The sequence below is a fragment of the Eublepharis macularius genome, chromosome 18 (genome assembly GCF_028583425.1).
Source record: "Eublepharis macularius isolate TG4126 chromosome 18, MPM_Emac_v1.0, whole genome shotgun sequence".
NCBI lineage: Eukaryota > Metazoa > Chordata > Lepidosauria > Squamata > Eublepharidae > Eublepharis > Eublepharis macularius.
In genome coordinates, this window is record NC_072807.1 from 738045 (window position 1) to 759358 (window position 21314).

General features: G+C 51.8%; 1 protein-coding gene across 4 annotated transcripts in view; it reads left to right on the forward strand.

The window, feature by feature from the left end:
* The window catches only part of EPHA1 (EPH receptor A1), a 121243-nt gene that overhangs the window by 4747 nt on the left and 95182 nt on the right, over nt 1–21314 (forward strand). For all 4 annotated transcript variants that reach the window (XM_055002267.1, XM_055002268.1, XM_055002270.1 and 1 more), the window contains exon 2: nt 15086–15153. In XM_055002267.1, the coding sequence (XP_054858242.1) occupies nt 15086–15153 (68 nt within the window). The remainder of the gene's footprint in view (nt 1–15085; nt 15154–21314) is intronic.

The following is a 21314-nucleotide window of genomic DNA, read 5'->3' on the forward strand; positions in this document are numbered from 1 at the left end:
CCCACCGAGAGGACCAGGAGAGCCCAGGGAAAGCCCGCCACCCCTTCCCCTCACAGACGGCACACAATAGAACTCTTGCCTCACGGAGCACAGCCAGGTTGGTGAAGGGAACACGACCAGGTGAGGCCGGTGATGGAAATCAGAAATGCTGGCAATGCAAGTCCGAGCCTGAGGCCTGGGGAAGATCTTCACAATAGTGGGGGCTCGTCTGGGACCTGACCAGGGGCTGGGAAGAAGTAAGGCAGGATGATAACCCCAGGGCCAAAGACGCCAGTACCTGCCATGTCAGGTTTCGACTTAACACAGTTTGGGAAGTGGCTGGCCAATGCTCAGGGGGAGTTAATTCAGCAGCTCATGGACCAGCAGTGAGGCGTCCAAGACCATTGGATGCAGGATGTGGCTCAGGCCATGTGGAAGCTTACCTTGAGGCGTTTGAGAGGAGGGCCACAGCAGCAGCCTGGCTGAACGCCCAGTGGGCCACAATGCTGGGGCCATCCTTGACGGGGCCAGCCTTACTGACTTATCAGGCCCTGAATGTGAGAGATGTGGATGACAATGACAAGATGAAGACAATGATATTTCAAACGCTGCATGTGACAGCTGTGACCTATCGCCAATGATTCCCGGCCTACAAGAGGGCCAAGAATGAGGGACCTTTTGAAATAGCTTGTTCCTTGAGAGAGGTAGCCCAGAAATGGCTGACTCTAGTGGGTCACCAGGCCGAGGCCGTCGTAGACAAGGTAGTGAAGGAGCAGCTCCTACAGGTGATACCCCGGCCCTGCCATATCTGGGCACTGTGACAGAAACAGGAGTCCCTAGAAGATCTGGCCTAAGCATTGGATGACTACTGGGTGGCAGAGTGGGCTGCTGGGGGCAGCAAAGGAGAGACCCTGTCCCCATGTATGGAAGGAACCAGCCACTGGGACCCAGTGAGGGTTCCCCAGAGGGGCAATCGTGGAGACCCCTCGAACAAGTGATGGCAGGCGTGCGTCCTCCCCAGGGCATTGTGGGTCAACCCTACTCCGGAAAGGGTACTTTTGGCACCTCCTCAACTAGGGGATGCCCGGGGACAGGACCCAGCAAGCCTGGAAAAGAAAGTGGGAGACACTGCCAGCCCCACAGCCCGCAGGGACACCCGAGATGGGTGGGCGATGGCGCTTCTCTGATGAATTACCCAGGTCCAGGGAGTGGGGCAGTCCAGCTAAGGCAGTTGGTGGTCCCACAGCAGGCAAGAGAGACAGTACTAGCCCATGACGGGGAATGGGCGGGGCACCCATGAAGGAAAAAGACCCTTGAGTGGGTTCTGCAGAAGTTTTTTTGGTCTGTGGTGCGGGTCCCCACCCAGCAGCCAGCCCCCGTGCTGTTGGAGCTTGTGTCTTTTAGCCACATTGGGATGGACTTTGTGGGGCCCCTTCCCTGGACTGCCTGGGGACACTGTTTCATTCTGGTTGTGGTGGACTACACCCAGTTCCCTGCTGCCTTTGCCCTTTGGACAATGAAGACCCTGGACGTCACACAAGCCTTGCTGTCCTACTTTGCATGGGTGGGCATACCATGAGATATACTTGCAGACCAGGACTGGAGTTTCACATCCCAGCTGTTCCAGCGCCTCTGCCAAGCCTCGGTGGTCAAGCACCTCCTTACCACCACATATCCGTAGATGGATGGGTTGGTCGAATGCTTCAACCAAACCCTTAAAGCCATGATGAGGAAGTGTGCCGGGGTACAGCTACTAGATGAGCTAGTGTGCCAGGGACCAGCTACTAGACCCTCTTCTGTTTACCATTTGGGAAATACCCCAGGAATCCCTTTGGGAGGCACCCTTACGGCTGGTTTATAGCCAGATGCCACCAGGACCTATAGCTATGCTAGCAGAAGAGTGGAGTGGTGCCCAGGAGCTGGAGCTGGTCACGGGAGGGCTACCTCCGAGGGCTGCAAGAGAGGCTCCGACTGGCACAAGAATGGGTTCAGGACCATCTGAGGGAGGTTCAGGCCACCCAAGAGAGGAGTTACAACAAACAGACACGACCACAAACGTTGACAGAGGGGGACCAAGCCCGAGCGTGGATGTTTGTGATGGGGAGGAAAAGAGGATCCTTGGGTACGTCCTTGTCCCAGGGTGGGATGACGTGGGGTCAACGTCTATGCCATTCAAGCAGGGCACACCTGGGCCCAGACCGAGTGGCTCCATGTCAACCTGCTGAAGGAGTGGAAGGAGGAAGGAGCGCTCTTTGCAGTGGCCACAGAGCTACCCGAGGAACAAGAGATTCCCCAGTGGGAGCAAGAGGAACCAGAGCTGCCAGAGGTACAGCTGGATGGGTTGGCTGACTCCCAGTACCAAGCACTGCAGCGGCTATTGGCAAGGCACTTGGGGCCCTTCTCCCCCCATCTTGGTCGGCCCACGCTACTGAACCCGGAAAGGCTGTGCAGGAGCCAATGCAGCTAGGGGTCAGCAAGCCCCTGACGCAGCCCCATAGTACTGGTGCCAAAGCCAGGCAGCTCCCTGCACATGTGTCTGGACCTTCAGGGGGCCAATAAATATCTAGGTGCGATGCCTACCCGATGCAGCAAGTCCCTCATCTGCTGGAGCGACTGGGAGAAGCCTGTTTCCACTCCACCCTGGAAATGACGAAGGGCCATTGGCAAGTCCCCCTGAGGACGCAGGACTGAGAAAAGACTACCTTCACCATGCCCTGGAGTTTGTACCAATTTGTCACCATGCCCTTTGGGCTGCACAGGGTGGCCACGACATTTCAGCGATTGGCAGAGCAGCTGCTCAGCTCATGCCAGAGGTTTATGGCTGCCTGCATAGATGATGTGGTGGTGTACAGCCACTCATGGGAAGAGTGTTTGCAGAACTTGGAGACAGTGTTTGGAATCAATGCCCGGGCGGGGCTGCACTTGAACACAAAGAAATGCCAGCTGGCCCGACGTTCCCACTTTGGACAGCTCATGGGGGGGGGGTGGAGGTCCGGTCCCTACACAGCAAGGTGAAGGTCCTCCAAGACCTCCCCCGACTGGAAACAAAGGAACAAATCCACCAGCTCTTGGGGTTGGCTGGGCACTACAGCTGCTTTGTCCCCCATTTTGCCACCTGGGCAGCCTCGTTATCTGACCTACTCAAAAAGGGAGTCACAGAACCAGGTCCTAACAAATCCACCAGTGCTAAGGGCCCTGGACTTCTCACGACCGTCCACGGTCTACACAGATGCCTCAGAAGTTGGCGTAGGGGCGGTCCTAGCACAGGCGCAGGGGGGCCAGGAGCATCCTGTGGTTTTCCTCAGCCAGAAATTATTCCCCAGGGAAAGAGGAATTATTCCACCCTGGCGGTGAAGTGGGCAGTTACCTCCCTGTGGTATTACTTACTCTGCAATCCCTTTACCCTAGTGACCGACCATCCAGCTTAGCGTAGCATCTTGTACATGTTGTACACGGTGTTCTGGATAAAGGATTGGAGCCAGCAGAACGAGATGGTCCAGCAGTGGATGCTGGCCTTGCAAACTTACACCTTCACTGCACAACGCCGGGCGGGGCACGGGACTCTAATGCAGATTTTCTGTCACGGTGACCTCCACAAACACGGAAAGCACGGCCACTTTTAGGGGATGGGTGTGTGGCAGCTCACCTCGGCAGGGGGATCAGGATGGATGGGGGGGCACAGCACAGCGGACCATCTGACGAAGAGAGCTGTGGCTCTCAAAAGCTTATGCTACAATAAGGTTGGTTAGTACTTAAAGGTGCTACTGGACTCTTTGCTACTACACAGCTAACTCCTCTGGATCTTTGTATCTTCAAATGCTATTTTACTTATTTATTTACTTACTTACTTACTCCATTTATACCCCACCTTTCTCTGCAGTGGGGACCTGAAGTGGCTTAGATTGTTCTTCTCTCTTCCATTTTATTCTCACAACAACCCTGTGAGGTGGGCAAGGTTGAGAGGATGTGACTGGTGCAAGGTCACCCAGCAAGCGTCCATGGCAGATTCAACCTGTAGTTCAGTGGTATTAGTACAGTGCGCACACACATGCGCACATGCACACACACACACACACACACACACACAGCGCTAAGCTATATAAGCATATTTTAATTTTTCCTCATATTTCCATTTTTCCCCCAAGGTTAAAATTGTTTTTTTTCTTTTCTTCTGTGACTTCAAAATTCCTGGGAATTTTACATTTCTACCTTTTGCCAGCCAGAGTAGACACTACTAACTCCATGTAAGGGAGCTTCTTATTTGAAGAGATTCCTGTACATGAAACGGGTAGAGCTCCGTCCCTTAAGGAACCGGTTCCAAATGTCCCTGTGTCGCCACACCCTGTTTATTTTTCTCTCAAGGAAGGACTCTAAAGAAGTGCTCCAGTGAAGGAATTTTTTGTTGCTTGCTCTCCGGTGGGCTGAGTTCATGTTTGGACTAATTCTGCTTTCTTCTCTGACACCATCATCTTAGCAGTTCTAGCTGGTTCTTACCCCATAAATCTATATATGTGGTTATGATTTCTTTTTTAGTAGGACTAGGATAAAGCAAAATCTTGAAGTAAAGGCAGTTACAAAGGAAATTCCCTGTTGGGCAATAGAAGGAAAGAGGTCACAGGCGAGGAGGAGGAGGTCAGTCCGGAAGGGGGTGGTGCGTCATGGAAGGGGTGGGGGGGGTGGGGGGGTGGGAAGGAGGACCGTTTCTTAGTAATGGATGAAAAGAGGGTCCAGGGGTTTTAGTTACAGTGGCAGAGCACATGTTTGGCATGCAGAAGGTGCCAGGTTCAGTGCCCAGCTGTTCCACTTAAAGGGGCCGGGTCAGAGGCTACCTGAAAGGCCTCGCCTGGAGAGCAGCTGCCAGTCAGGGCAGACTCTACGGCCGGTCCTTGATAGACCAACGGCCTGACTCAGTAGGAGGCAGCTTCATAGGAAGTTTTGTTTTTCCCCGCAGAAGACCTGATGGCCCGAATGTGGCCTGCGTGCCTTAGGCAGCTTGCCCCAGTTCAGCAGCGTGCATTACGGTGATACGGCGATATGGTGCCACTTCATCAAAAGTTCCAGGTTCGCCGAGAGTTGCCAGCTTCCTGCCAGCTCAAATTGCAAACGCTTTAAGCCTCTGCAGTTAATACTGTGGCGAGCCTTGCCTTCTCATTAAACGCGAAGCTTTTCACAAGGTGATTTGTGGATGGATCAGTGAATACGAAGCGGCGCTAGGCATTAAGGGGGCAACTTGTGAAAAGCTTTGCATGACGCCCCTTTGGAGCGGGCCAGCAATATGCTTGAGTGTTTCTTGAATCACACGTAGCAGCGACCAGCAGGCGTGAAACCGGTGGGGAAGAGTGTGTCACTTCGGGTAGGGAAGGTCCTGGTCCTGGAGTTCCGGAGGAGGAGCCCAGAGAGGGGAGAGTTTTGGGGAGGGGAGAGAGTTCAGGAGGCACGTGACACCATAGAGCCCACCCTGGGGTGGCCAGCTTCAAGTTGGGAAATTCCTGGAGATTTGGGGGGTGGAGCCTGAAGAAGGTGGGGTTTGGGGAGGGGAGGGGCCTCGGTGGGGTATAATGCCACAGAGTCCACCCTCCAAAGCAGCCATTTTCTCCAGGGGAACTGATCTCTGTGGCCTGGAGATCACTTGTAATTCCGGAAGATCTCCAGCCACCACCTGGAGGCTGGCAACCCTAGCCTACCCTCCGAAGCTGCCATTTTTCTCCAGGGGAACAGATCTCTGGAGATTAGTCATGATTTAGGTTGGCAATCCTGTGTCTGTGAGAGAGAGAGAGCCACTGTAATGCCTGCCTAACCTTTGCACTTGCAAAGAAACTGATAACAGTCCCTTAACTCGGCAAGTAAACTTACCTTGAAATAGCTGCCTTGGACTTTCCTTTGCCAGAAGAAACAATCCTGTTGGAGGGGAAGTAGAGATTCAAAAGTAAATAGCAGAGCTTAAAATCAAACTATTTTTATGTATTGTTGAAGGCTTTCACGGCCGGAGAACGATGGCTGTTGTGGATTTTCCGGGCTGTATAGCCGTAGTCTTGGCAAGACCACGGCTATACAGCCCGGAAAATCCACAACAACCATCAAGCTATTTTTAATTTGGTCTATATAAACCTAAAACCAGCTGTCCGTTTGCATTGTTTGTGGGGTCTGGACAGAGAAACCTCCCGTAGAGCTTTGTGTTTTTGGTTTGTCTCGTGACGAGAACGTCAAGCAGGGCCCCCCGGGCTCCCTGGTCAGGGCCGGCCATCCTCCGCTCCCTGCCTCCCGCTGCCTTTTCCCGGGCGTCATCCCTGGTGTAACAAGGAAGGGAAGGCCTCCGCAGGGGGATATTTTTGCTTAAAATTGGCTGGTTTCGGTGAGTTTCCCCCACCCCCCTTGCACCCCCCTGTCCCATGGTTTGGGCCGGGGGGACTTGGCAACTCCAGTAAGCTCCCTGGGTGTGGGCACAATCCATGCAGGCACTCAGAAATTCCACAGAAGCCCGCCCCCCGCTCCATCTGAGAATGTGGATTTATCTATCGGATTCCAGTGCTAGGTTCAACCCATCTCTAGATACTGCGTGATTCAGATATCTGCTTCTACCTCATCCCAAGGAAGCGTTGAGTTTGGGATATAAGGTTGCCAACTCCAGGTTTGGAATGCCCTGGTGATTTTGAGGGTGGAGCTTAGGATGAGGATGAGGTGGGTTGCTGCCCTTTAGCTGGGGCCTGGAGGTCTCCTGGTGATGCCCAATACAGCAATCTATCCCTCCCCTCTCCAAACCCTGCCCTCCCCAGCCTCCACCTCCAGATCTCCAGGAATTTTCCACCCCAGTGTTGGCAACCCTAGGTAAGTGGCCTAGAGTTGCCCAGTGAGTGTCCGTGGCAGCCGTTGCACCGCCCAGGCGCTCAGGGAAGGCTCCTTGGGGCAGGGGGTCTTTCCCCCCTTCTGACGTTGGGGCAGGGGTGGTCCAGACTTAAAAGAAGGTTTTGTTGCTTTGATGTTGACCATTCTTATGTTTTCTGATTTTGCATTGTTTTTGTTTCATAAGCTGCTAAAGCAGTTCTCTGGAGAGTCGGCATATAAATACTCTAAATAAATAAGGGGAAATTTGTAGGAGAGAACATGAAGGACCTGAGAGAGCATTTGATGGCCAGGAACTTTACAGTGAAAAGGAAATGAAGTGTTTGTAAGGGCTAACTGACAGCAGGCAGAAAAAAGAACTAGCGGATGCAGATATATTAAAGATAGCAAGAGATGTTGATTTCAGAAAGGAGGGGCACGAGGGGGGGAAGACTGTTCAATGTGAAAAAGAGAACATGGATTTAGAGCAAAGGTTGGAAATGAAGGAGATTTGCAACAAGCTTTCCCTGGGCGTGATTGCCGGGCTATAAAAACAGAGATGAGGCTAGCCAAGGTGGTGGAGGTGAAAGAAAGCAAGACTGCCAGGAATCCACGGCAAAGGAAGCTAAAATGCATATGAAAGAAAGAGTGGCACAATCCAAGAGAAAAGGGGAATAGGAAAAGTGTCAGAAGAGTGAATCTCAGATTTGAAAATGAAAATCAAGGTAAAGACTGGGGGTAGATTCAGAATGCCTCTGCTTAGGGTTACCAACTGATCTGGGGAATTCCTGGAGATTTGCGGGGAGAGCCTGAGGAGGCAGGATTTGGGAAGGGGCGGGGCCTCAATGGGGTATAATGCCACAGAGTCCACCCTCCAAAGCAGCCATTTCCTCCAGGGGAACTGGCCTCTGGAGTCTGGAGATCAGCTGCAATTCCAGGAGATCTCCAGGCCCCACCTGGAGGCTGGCAACCCAATCTCCACAGCCAGTTTGGTGACTCGCCAGGCATTGCTAGACTCTGTGCCCCTAACGCAGGTTGCTCTTAACAACTTCTTTTATTTTTTTTGCACTGGACCCCTTTGGTAGTTTTGTGAAGCCTATGGACCCCTTCTCAGAATAATGTTTTTAAATGCATAAAATAAAATACATAATTTCGGTTAGATTAGTGGAAATAAAGGTGGCATTTTCCCCATCCAAGTTCGTGGACCCCCTGAAATTTATCCATGGACCCCTTGGGGGTTCAGGGGCCCCAGGTTAAGAACCCTGACCTAAAGGGTCACAGCTCTGGCTGTGGGCCAGCCCCACCTTCCTTTCAGCATCTCCTGGTTTTGTTTCTGTTTTTAATGGTCATTTTTATATGGCTATATTGGCCTACCATTGTACAAACAGATGCAGCAGATTCTCTGAATTCCCAGCTTTCATTTTTTTTAAAAAAGTAAGCCTCTAACCTGCTCCATTGAGGAAATAGGCCTTTCCCCTTATATTTCTGCAAGGAAAGGGGCCAGAGACTTAATCTTTTAAAAAAATGAAAGCTAGAAGAGAATCTGTTGCATCTGTTATTACAATGGTAGGTTGAAATAATGATATGAAAATGACAATTGTTAAAAAATTGCAAAAAATGCTCTTGGCCCAGGAATACAGGTGGCCATTTCTGGTGCCCAAAAAAGCAACATGGTTTGAAAAGCACATCGCCAGCCGCTGCTCTGGGCCCCGTGCCAGCCGAGGCCCCTTTGCCCCGCCAAGGGCAGGCCTCCTCCTGGGGAGCAACTGCAGGAAAGCCTGGAGAACGCTTTCCTGGGTCTTGCGGAACAGATGCAGATGTTGCCTTCTTGGAACAGCACGGTAGGCACCCCGTTTCTTCAAAGGGATAAATAGCTGTGCGGGAGGAGGTGGTTTGGATTGGGACCACAGCACTGGTGTGTGTGAGTGTGATGAAGGTAAGCCTTTCTCTAGTGCTCTTTCCCAAGTGTTAATTCATCTGTTGGAGGATTTGTTTGACCCAGTAGGGGAAATAACATGAAATGAAACAGTTGTTTTTTGTACTGGAACAAATAACATCTCCAAGAAGCTGATTAACTTTACGGAAATGGGTCAAATTGCCCCTGCACAGCCATAGTTTCAAACCAAGCCAAACCTCCCTGAAGCTGCTTTTTATAGAATTTTAAAGTGATGGGCGATCCTGTGATGGATCTCTGGCATCTTGTCTTTTGGTGTTTTTGTTGAAGTGCTTGGAAAAGAGGGTGGGGCTTCTGGGCTTGACGATTTTGTGCAAGAGAGAGAACACAGGAGCCAGTTTGGTGAGTGCCGGGACTCTAATCTGGAGAACCGGGTTTGATTCCCCACTCCTCTGCTTCAAGCCAGCTGGGTGACCTTGGCTCAGTCACAGCTCTATGGAGCTCTCTTAGGCTCACCCAAAGGGATGATAATAACATACTTTGGAAACCGCAAGTTGTTCTGAAGGGCAGTATATATAAATCTATCACAGGTGGTTACCAAGCCACCTGTGATAGAATTCAAAATGTGTAATCCCTCAAATTTCAGGATATTACCAATGTTTTGCAGTATTTAAGCTGAGATGCTAACAAGTTCTTCCAGAGCTTTGGAACTGGTTGTCCTTAATATGTGGAGGACACACAACCATACGTGTTGTCCAGTAAGCCCTCAGAAGCAGCTGCCTTGAAGCAAGCGCCAAGTGAATGGACCAGCTGATTCTGGATCCAGATAAGACTGCGGTGGTGTTGTTTGGGGACGCTGGAACAGATTGGCCTTTCGATGATGTCAGATTATCATTAGCAGAAGTCTGGGGGAGCTCTTGGAACCAACCCTATTGAGGGAGAATCTGATTGGAGCTGTTGCTAAGGGTACTTTCCTTTGTCTACATTTAATTTAGAAATAAAACAATAAAATAAATTAGAGCTGCCCTAGGGTACAATACAAAAGACTGGTTCTTACCTTGAAAGCCTTTTAGAAACCAAGGCCTGTATACCTAAGGAACTGCCTCGCCCTAGGACTGCTAACTTCCGGCTGGGAAATTCCTGGAGACCTGGGGGAGATACCCAGGGGTGGTGCCAGGGTTTTTGGTGCGCCCAGCTGGCAGGCTGGGCGCCCCCTGTGGATGCGCGTGTGGACGCACGCGCACACACCAGCCTGCGTGATGACATCACGTGTGATGTCATCACGGGCACGCGCGCGTGCCACCAGCCCAATCACTGCTGCGGGCAGCTGGGACGGTGCGCAGGTGGCCTCCGAGCTCTCCCGCTCGGTTGCCTGCGCCGCCACAGATGCCTGCCCGCGGCTGCTGCGCCCGGCCGGGGTCATGTGCTGGCGGTGGTGGCGGCACGGGGCAGGAGGGATAGGAGGCTGCAGCTCTGTGGCGCACGCTCCCGCCCCCCGCACCTCCTCCGGCGCTCCCTCCAGCACCCCGCACCTGAGGCCACCCCTACCTGGCCTCAATGGGCGCACCGGCCCTGGAGGTACCTGGGGGGTGGAGCTTGAAAAGGAGAGGATGATCAGTAGGGTGTGATGCCGTAGAGTCCGCCCTCGGCAGCTGCCACATCCTCAAGCGGAAATCTGGTGTGCAGATCAGTTGTACTTCTGGGAGAACTCCCGGTCCCACCTGGTGGTTGGAAACCCTGCCTCAGCGTGTACCGCTACGAACCCATGCACCAGCTGCATTCTGCACAGCACTTTCTCCTCTAAATGCAGCCTCTCCTCCCATCACGACGTGACTTCTGTGTATTCCCAGGATTGTTTAAGTCTTTGCCTTTGTATTGAGAGCCAGTTTGGCGTGGTGGTTAAGAGCGCAGGACTCTAATCTGGAGAGCCGGGTTCGATCCCCCACTCCTCCTCCTGAAGCCAGCTGGGTGACCACGGATTAGTCACAGCTCTCTCAGAGCTCTCTCAGCCCCACCCACCTCACAGGGTGTTTTGTTGTGGGGATAATAATGACGTACTTTGTAAACCGCTCTGAGTGGGCATTAAGTTGTCATGAAGGGTGGTATATAAATCGAATGTTGTTGTTGTTGTTGTTGTTGTTGTTGTTGTTGTTGTTGTTGTTGTTGTTGTTGTTGTGGAATGGACAGCACAGAAAGCACCGGCCAATGGCCATCTGTGAGGATTTTAACTCCATCTTTGTCTAGTGAGCTTTTTCTCTTTCTTTCTTTCTTTCTTTCTTTCTTTCTTTCTTTCTTTCTTTCTTTCTTTCTTTCTTGAGCTGACTATGGATTTTCTGTAGCAGGTGAGCAATGTGTTGCGTGTAGGTTTGTTTAAACTTGTGGATATTGTATTTTGGCATCCTGTTTTAATTTGTGCTTCTTAGTCTTGCAGTCATGTCTGCATGTTGCTGGATCAACAAGGAAAGGCAGGAAGTAAAACATTTTAGACAGACAGTGAATTCCTATCAATTGAGTAGTTTTCTAGAAAAAAACCCTGCGTGCCTGTTCTTCCTCCTCTTTTCCTCCCTCCCTTGGTCTCTCATTCCTGGTTCTGTTTAATTCCCCAAGGCAATACTAATTGAACTTTGGCTCCAGTAATTTGTCCCTGTCACTTTTTATCCATTTTTCTGGCTCAAATTCCTGTATGCTGAAGGGATGACTGCTTGCCATCTTCTTCCGTCTCCATAAATCCCAGGTTTATCTTGGGCCGGTTTAAGTGTGTTACTGGACAACCTGTGGCCCTTAGGGGAAGACGCGGAGACTCACCCTTCTGCGTAAGCAGCGTATCGTGTGGCTCTGCGATCTCAATTGTGGCGCTTTCTGCGATTTACAATGTATGTTTTAAACACGCGGAAGCAGCTGAGGAGGCCTGAAGGCCGTCCGTGAAGTACCGACTCAAATGCCGCCGAGCTTACAAAAGCTGTAACAGCTGGCAGAGGAGGGGGCGGCGGGGCCTCTTTGACGCTGCCTCGCGGGCTTTTCTTTTCCCGTTAGAGTTTTTCGCAGAGCTGAAAGAGCTCTTGATTTGGGGAGCTGTGGGGCCAAGCACTCTCACCTAGGCGGGGCTGGCCATCTCCTGCCAGCCTAGGGTTGCCACCTCTGGGTAGAGAAATTCCTGGCGATTTCGGGGCTGGAACCTGGAGAGGGAGGTGTTTGGGGAGGGGAGGGGCCCCAGCGGGGTGTGTTGCCAGAGACACTTTCCAAAGCAGTCATTTGCTCTAGATGAGCCGATCTATATGGTCTGGAGATCCATTGTAATTCCAGATCTCCAGCCACCACCTGGAGGTTGACAGCCTTAGTACCCAGCCATGTATGAAAGTACAAGCTTTCCCACAGTCCTCTCCATTCTGCTGGGCCCTTCTGACCCCTGGAAAGGTCATGCTTGAGGCTGCGAATCTGCATGGAGGAACAGAGGCCCAAACAGTAGTGAGGAGTGGGAGGGAGCCGAAATCCCTCCCCTTCTTTCTGTGGAACTGCAATAGAAGACCCAAGAGGGACAGTTTAATCCCCTTCCCTCTGCTCCTTGCCGTGTCCTTAGCTACAGCAGCAACGTTCCTCTGCAGGACTCCTGCAAACCCAGGTATGATTGTTCTGGGGTCAGAAGGAGCTGCATGCGATTAATAGACTAATACTAACATTTGATTTATATACCACCCTTCAGAATGACTTAACACCCACTCAGAGTGGTTTACAAAGTGTGTTGTTATTATCCCCACAACAACAATCACCCTGTGAGGTGGGAGGGGCTGAGAGAGCTCAGAGAGAGCTGTGGCTGACCCAAGGCCGCTCAGCTGGCTTCACGTGGAGGAGTGAGGAATTAAACCCGGCTCTCCATATTAGAGTCCTGCCATTCTTAACTGCTATACCCAACTGGCTCTGGATTTCCTCTGTGGAGAGGAAAGAAGAAGAAATAAGCTTTGCATGTGTAACCCAACAGAACCATGGCTGCATCAATCCCTCTCTTACATATTTTCCCAACTGAGAACTGGGTACAGTTGCCAGACCCCAGCTGCTGCCCCTGGCTGCTGCTCACCTGGCTGCTGGGAGGCATGGGAAGGCTGACTGGAACAAACAGTGACATGGCACAGGTGTGCTCCGCAGGGCTTCCGGCGGCATCACTTCTGGTTCAGACTGAAAGCGACAGGCTCTCAGTAGGGCCAATTCTTTAAGAATCGGTCCGAAACATAGAGTTATGGTTTGGGAATCAGCCATGCTGAGGCCCTGTTGTTTCTAGTTTGAACAGGAAGTGATGGCATCGGAATCCCGCCCCAGGGAGGGCCTGCATGCAAGGTGAACTGGTGCTCCTCCCTGCCTGGCATCCCCTCCCCCACAGTTTCAAGGTAGGGGGGCCTGGCAATGCTGGAACTGGGGAATGGTTTAGATTGGAAAACGACAGCACGAAGGTTGCCAGGTCCCCACCTGGGGAACAGGATCCCTAGACAGTGCCCTTGTGGCTGGTCCAGAAATTATGAAATTGCTTGGAGAAAAATGTCCAGGACCGTGCATCTTTTCAGAGTAACACAATTTATCCTTGTTTTGAAACGTAACTGCTTTACAGCCAGCAGTATAAGGCAGACAAGTGCACTGAGCACAGCAACCTTAATCAACACATAGATCCAGAGGAGTTAGCCATGTTAGTCTGTAGTTGTAAAATAGAAAAAGTCCAGTAGCACCTTTAAGGCTCACCAACTTGACTGAGGCATAAGCTTTTAAGAACCACAGCTCTCTTCATCAGAGGCATCTACAAAGACAGCTGTGGTTCTCGAAAGCTTGTGCCTCAACAAAGTTGGTGAGCCTTACAGGTGCTGTTGGACTTTTTACTATTAATCAATACAGGATCTTCAGTGTCCTCCGGGAAGGAAATTGAACAGAGGCAACTGCTAATAGGTGGTGCTCAGTAAAGCAAAGAGAAAGTCAAACGTGTCCCCCGCTCCCAGCCTCTGCCCCCCCCCACCTCCTCTCTCCTGCTGCTGGCCAGACTGATGGAAGCGGGGGGGGGGGGGCGGGCGGGAGCCTGTCGCGAAAAGTTGTGCAGCAGAAACAGTCGGTCAGTTTGCTCGCATGCTACCCACCCCAGGCTCCCTCCCCTTCCACCAGTCGGCCGGTAGCAGGAGAGAGGAGGCCGGAGCATCACGCCAGGGAAACGCCCGGTTCCCTGCAGGCCCGGGCCAAGCAGGAGGAGTCCCTGCGGAACTGCACACGGGGGAGAGGTGGCCCTGCACATCCTTGAGGGGATAGTTTGGACTTTTCCATTGCTTCACCGGGCAGCCAAATGGCTGTTGCGAAGGGCGGACTCTGTGGCATACCACAGATTTTAGGTAAAATCCATCCCCAAATTCTCCCCTCCACATGCACTGCCCCCAACTCTATGGGAATTTTACAGGCAGGAATTGGCACCCCTAGTTACACATAGGGCAATCAGCCCCCTCCCCCAGTGGAAGCAGGGAATCCCCCACTCCCAGCCTCCGCCCCCCACCCCACCTCTCACCTGGCTGGAGGGAGGCGCAGGAATGAGGCTGGAAATGCTCCATGCGCTCCTGTGCGCTCTGGAGTGCTCCTGCGTTGCACTGGGAGCTCCATCGTTCCCAGAGTGACACAGAAATGCTGGGCCCTGCTGAGGGCAGACTCGGTAAATATCGGTCCCAAACACTAACCTTGGGGGCAATCGTGACTGAATTGCCCCCCAGCATGACTTCCGTGTCATGCTAAGAACGGCATCATCCGGGAGCCTGCTGGCGTGCCCACCCAATAACCCCATGCAAGCCCACCCTCAGCCCCACTGTAAGCCCCTGGGGACCTGGCAACTTTAGTTACACGTGGTTTGATACGGGCCCTTCTTACAAGTGTAAAGACAGTGGTTGTATTGGCAGTCTTCCTCGGCCAGAAGAGGGTATCTGTGCCGCTGCCCTTCTTCAACAACGCTGAGGAAGGAGCGGGGCTTTTTCTCCCAGCGGGAACGCGGGGGAAGGGAGTTCCGGCACCTCTTGAAAAAGGTCACATGGCTGGTGGCCCCACCCCCTGATCTCCAGACAGAGGGGAGTTGAGATTGCCCTCCACGCCGCTCCAGCAGGGCGGAGGGCAATCTCAACTCCCCTCTGTCTGGAGATCAGGGGGCGGGGCCACCAGCCATGTGACCATTTTCTCCAAGAGCTATTTAAACTTTAAAAAACTCCCCCCCCTTGTTCTAGCTGACCCAAAGTGACATCATTGTGCGGTCCTGAGTTCCACCACCTCTCGTCCCAGAAAAAAAGCCCTGGGAAGGAGAAAACTCCGCGTAGTCTTCTTGACTTGAAATCCAAGGCCTCCATGACTGACCTGTGGTTTCTAATCCTTGTTTTGTGTTCTTGTTTTCAGTGAATCTACTTGACACAAGTACTGCTCAGAGTCCACTGGGCTGGCTGCCAAATCCTAAGGAATCTGGGGTGAGTAGCCAGTACATGTTCTACAATGGAAGCTACGTGAATCATAACTTACTGAAAGGGATTTTGTCATGGCACGTAGGGTTGCCATTCCAGCCTGGGGGATTCCTGGAAGTTTGGAGGCTGTGCCTGTGAAGGTGGGATTTGGGGATTTTACCAAGGTTCTGTGGCTTACCATAGAGTTTGCCCTCTGAAGCTTTCGTTTTCTCCAGGGGATCTGATCTATGTAGTCTGGAAGTCAGCTGGAACCCTGGGGAAAACCCAGGACCCACGGGGAGGCTGCAGACCCAGGTGGCGATGTCTCTGGTATGGGCTAGCGGAGCTGCTCTGATGTCAAAGGGGAGTTGAGCAGGCCAAGGGTCCTTTGGTTGCCCTCGGCTGACCTGCTGTGATGGCAGAAAAGGGCAGGAACAAGGGCCTGGACAATGAGGGACCGGAGAAGCCGGGGCATGGGGAGAGAGAAGGCAAGCAATAGAGGAACTGAAGGCCAAGGGAAGGAGCTAAGAAAGAAAGGATAAGAGGGAGAATGGGCCCATAACCAGAGCCAACGTTCACATATTGCCCTGAAATAAGGAGCCAAGTTTTAGCTGCAATGTAATTTCCAGAAACTTGCGCGAGGAAACGCGATATTTTGCATTTTCCCCGTCACGATCCGGAAGAGGGCGGCATGAAATGCCTTAAGGTTAGTCATCTGGAATCGGCCCTTCTCTTTGCCAGCCTTTCAAAGGGAGTTTCGTATTGTAGGTTTGAAGTTCCCAGAGAGCCTTTGAACAACAATTTGCTATAGTTTCTGAGCCTCCATTATTTGAATTCCCATTTCTAGAACCAAATTGCAGAGCATGTTCTAAAGGATAGGGAATGAATTCAATATTTTTTCCCTTTTCCTGAAGTAGCTGTAGACCAAACATTTGCAAATACAGTGTCTTTCTCTGTTACATATTTTGGGTCAGCAATGCAGCCTTCAGGAACATTGTTGTTTCTTGGGTAGATTTTTTTCATGGGAAAAAAGTGCTTTGTTCGTATCTGTTAATACTCCTCCCCCCACCCCCGCTTTCATTTGCATTTGCTGCCTTTGTTCCCTGAATTTTTCTTTCCTGAATGTTGGATGAGGACTTGAGGAGATGTGAGTTCAAATTCCCCCTCTACCATGAAGCTCACTGGCTTCCTTGGACCAGTCCTTCAGCCTAGCTGACTTCACAGAATTGTCACGTGGAGAAAATGGGGTGAGGGAGGCCCGAACAAATGGCCTGGCGCTTGTTGGACGAAGGGTGGGATTAAAAACTGTAGATAGCGGTGTGATTTTTCCTTCTCTCAATAAGAGAGGACAGAAAGTCCCAGGCCCTTTTATGAGCTGCACGTGGCCTCTTCAGAGCCAGGCGCCTTCTCTTTTTAAAGCAGAGATCGAACTGTGCTGGCTTGCCTCATCCTGCAAATGACCCCTCGCTTCTTTCAGAGGGGAGATTTTTTCCCCAAGTGAAATTCTCGCACAGATCACAGGCTCCGAATTTTTAAAGGTCTTTGTGTTAGGCTTTACCTAGCTATACTTTGAACATGCTTTGGAATTCACTGTAAATCTCCATGGCCTCTGGGGATTGTCTCATACCTCTCAGCTTCTTTTTTGATTTTCCTGAGATGCTGCATGCTAACCGTACATTTTCGGAATTGCTGCCACTTGCCTCCAGTAAGGTGGGGGAGGTATTTTCCCCCTACGTAGAGGAATGAACAAAAATGTCAGGGGTTTTTGTTTTGCAGAGAGTTTTTCTGCAGTTTCCTTGTGAGGAGACAGTTCTGGAGTCAAAGCTACAGTGCAGGATCAACTCCGGAAAGTCAGTAATAATGGAAATAAGAATAAAAAATAAATGAAGTAAAAATAAAGTAAAAAATAGGGAGGGCACATGCAGTATGACAAGCACAGAGCAATGAACACTGATGGTGGGGGGGGGATGGGACAGAGAGATAGCACCTCCTTCTGACAAAGAAATTAAAAGTTACTGAGGCTCAGTCGGCCGCTTGCGTATGCCACATGCCCGAAGGCAAAATTTAGCAGATTTCTTGGTTATCTCCTGGGAAGAGTCTGCAAGAAGGAGGGAGGCATAAAGTTGTTCAGATCTTCCTGGTAGAGTTGACAAAATTGGAGCCATATATTGAGATTGGACGTCATTATAGAACGAGCAGTGCAGAAAAACATGTTCCATAGACTCTCCTTTCCCTGTACGGCCTGGGCAGAGCTGCTGAGGGAGTGGGACAGGATGGTATCTGCCTTCTAGGAGGGCTGACGGTAGAACGCTGAAGAATGCAAAGATAAAGGTTCTCCAGTATTTGGGAGTCTCAAGGGATCTAAGATAATCTGCTGGTTGGAAGCATTTGGCATGCTACAGAATAATTGGATACTTCTCTACCTGTGTCCTATTGATAGTAGGGCATGATCCCAGAGCCTCTGTTTGTCTCTTTTGCTTTTTGGTAGCCAAGATGCAATACAGCTTGGGGAGAAAGGCCTTACTCCCCTTGGTTTCTCTTTGCCAGTTTGAATGGTGGCTATCAACAAGGATCAAGGGTACTAAACCTACTGGACTGAAGATGAGTTTTAACCAGGGCTTTTTTCAGCGGGATCTCCCCAGATCTGAGATCTGGCACCTCTGAAAAAAGATCATATGACTGGTGGCCCCACCCCTGACACCCAAAGACCCGTGGGCCATCTCCCTGAGTGGAGCTTCTCCCGGGACGCCTGCTTCCCCGGCCTCTTTCCTGGCCTTTCCCTCCCTCCCTCTTTCTTCCTCCCCCTCTCCCTTCCTTTCTCTTTGAGATTTCTAGCTCACAACACTGGACTGCTTAGAGGGAACAGTAAGGGGCGGGGAGGCGAGTGGGCCCAAATCAAGGGAGCACTTCAGGGGGTGGCTGCACCCTGCATGATGACCTTGCTTCCTGGAAGTGACCTCGCTTCCAGGAAGCAAGGTCACTTCCGGAAGTGATGTCATTGTGTGTTTTTTTGGCAGTGCACACGTGCTTTGTGCGTGCACATGTGATAATAGAGAGATCCACCACCTATTTTTCCAGAAAAAAACCCTGGTTTTAACCAATAGTTTTAACCAATATGAGTCTCCAAGGGGATCTGCCAAGTCTCTAGTCTAAGAAGGGCATTCAAGATACGTTGTGGGACACCAAGGACCTTTTGCAGGAACTCTGGATTGTATCCCTTCTAGTGAGCCCCTTTATCTTTAGATAGGGAGCTGAGAACCGTAGAATGACCGAGATGCAACCTTTCCTTGGAAGACACTGGCCATTTTCAGACCTCTTACTTGCCATGCAAAATCACACAAAACTACTGGAACGACGGCGTCTTCCTGGCACGATTTCCTGTCATTCCGGGAGTTTTGCGCGGCCGGCGAGAGGTGTGAAAACGGCCCTGGATAGCTGCAGGGATAAAGGAGGCTCCTTTTGTGAAGCAGAATCTTAAAATGGATGACGCTCGGTGGGCCATCTTTGCCGCGTGCAGCGCCTGAACTCTCCGGTGTCCCGATGACTGGAAGACTCTTCCAAGACATTCAGAGGTTTTTGTTAGTCTCATGTTGAGGCCCTCTATTTGCCATGTATGGATTCAATGTAAAGATAAGGACTTTTGTTTTTCGATACTTTATCACGAGCTGTTCCTCTTTACTGTATATGGTGAAGGTACACAGCGCTTCCCTGAGGCCCCCGTGTGAATAAGATAAGATTGCAGTATCGCCTTCATCTAATAAAGGAGGAAATGTTTTGTCAGCGAGCTTTGGCGAATGGAAGCTTGGATTTCTTAGATTTTTCACCAAAGAGTTCATATAGTAGTTAAAAAGTAGAAGGGCCAGGATACAACCCTGATTAACTCCTTTGTCAAGTGGACTTAGAAGGAAGGAATTAATTTGAACATGAGAATACAGCGGGATTCCCTTCATAGTCACAGGGGGACTAGGTCTTCCTCGTGTGATTTCTGGACCTTTTGGATTATTTCTTACATAGCAGGACTTTGCAAATGTTTTTTGAAATTTATTCATGAATGGACTTACTTGCACCAGCGATTGGGCAGCTCCACCCTAAGCCCCGAGGCAGCGCCATCGCTCCTGCGTCGACGTAAATGGGGCGCCGCCCCACGGCTCCCTATGGACTTCTGCAGGAGAGCCCCACCAGCACCCGAGCGCGGCAAGGCGAGGCGAAGCCGCCACCAGGAGCACCCACCCACTGTTCCCATGACTACCCTGCTCACACCAGCCAATGGCCACACCCCTCCCCTGACAGGCAGGTGAGGGGCAAGCAGCAGCACAGCCAATGGGAAGGCCATGTTCCCTGCTGCCACCAATACACCCCCCCCCCCCCTCAGAGAGCAGGCATCCCTGCCAGGCAGGGAGGCAGAGGTGACAGTGAAGGTCCAGTTTGAACACCCGCCCTCTTGCCCGTCCAGCCCCCATTTCCAGTGAGGGCCAGGCCAGTGGCCACAGCTTGGTGCGCCTGCAAATCCCCGCCACTGCTGCCGCTACCGTGAGAAACAAGTTCCCCCTCCCTGAAAAGTGGGACCAGAAAGCCTGCAGCACTTGGGAGCAGCCCCCAGGATCTGGAGGGGCAGGTGGGGGTGGCGGGTTCTACAATTATTATTATTATTATTATTATTATTATTATTATTATTATTATTATTATTATTATTATTATTATTATTATTATATTCCGCCCTCCCCGCTTTCGCAGGCTCAGGGCGGATAACAAATACAAACATCATTAAAAACAATGAGTGACAGGAATGCCAGAAGAGAGTGCAAAGCGCCCACAGACTTGCGGTGGCACCATTTGAACAATCACTGCATCACAACGATGCGCGAATGCGGGTTGGACCTTGAGAGCCACGCCCCAGTCCAGTCCAGCCCAGCCCCCACCCCCATGGACTGAAACCCCACAGGAGCAGAGGAACTGCTCTGGGGGCTGCCATTCACCCCCTCCCCGTGCAAGATCTCCCAAGTCCATCCCCACTTCCACAAACAGCAAAACGGAGGGTGGCCCATCCTTCTGCAGGAGGAGGAGATCCGAAGATGTCGCTCCACATCCCCCACCTCCCTGCAGTAACTTCCGCCTTCCCCTCTGCCTGGCTTATCAGACGCCAGAAGCTCAGTCTGTCGGAGAATGAACGTCCTCAGTGGAGCATCCCACCCTCCACCCCATCCTGCCAGACGTTCATGGGCCACACTTCAATTCCCACCCCACTGGCTGAACTTACATTGAGAGGAGGGGAGGGGGCAGGGGAGCTGGACAGGGTGCCACTTGACACCTGCTCCTCCTGGCAGCAGAGCCCACCCCATCGATCCCAGCCCCGAGCCAAGAAAAATTTGTGGGGGTGTTTGAGAAGACATCCCAATGGGGGGCTGGGGCTGGCGGCTGCTATTGTCAATGTCAGGGGAGTGAGTGAACAGACAGCAGTTCCTTGTTTTTCAACACGTATTTTATTAAAGTGGAAAAGGTGTAGAGGTTCTCTGGAAGTATTTCCTGCCAATGTAGTCAAGCAGCGGGTAAACTGCTCCCTGGGCAGGACCTGACTGGCACTTGCGGAGGCTTACGGGGAGCTCAGACTGCCGTGTCCCTGGGTCTCCCAGACGAGTGGTGATCTGCCTGCAAGGGAAACAGACACATGTTGCAAGTGATCCAGGCCAGTGCGCGGCTGATTCCAAGCCCAATCTGCAACGTCTGAGAAGGTGTCCTTTGGTTAAGAGCTGTGGTGGCAGCTCTACAGGTGCAGCTCACAACCACATGATGCATGACTCTCTGGTGAGACAGCGCTCTGCCTTGGGATGATCTTATCCCATGAGGGAGAAAGTCAAGTGGCTGAGCACCCTTCAGCAACAGGGTGTTACGAACACCTAGTCAGCCCAACCACTGGCCACACTTCCTCCTCTGCCGGGAGGGGCCCCAGCTGAGGGGGTCTGAACAGAGCTCCCACATGGGTAGTGCCCCCCCCCAAACTGGCTGTGTCAAATGTAGTTTTCTGGGCAACTGCCTCTGGGGCAGGCAGGGGCAGCCGCCGCCACCCCCTCCCCCACTGAGCCTCACCTGAAGAGGCTAGCAGTCAGGTGAGTTCAGGTGAGGGGGCAGCTGGCACAAATCAGCAAGCCGGGTTAGCCGCCGCCCATCTCCTTCTTACCCGTCAGTGCTCC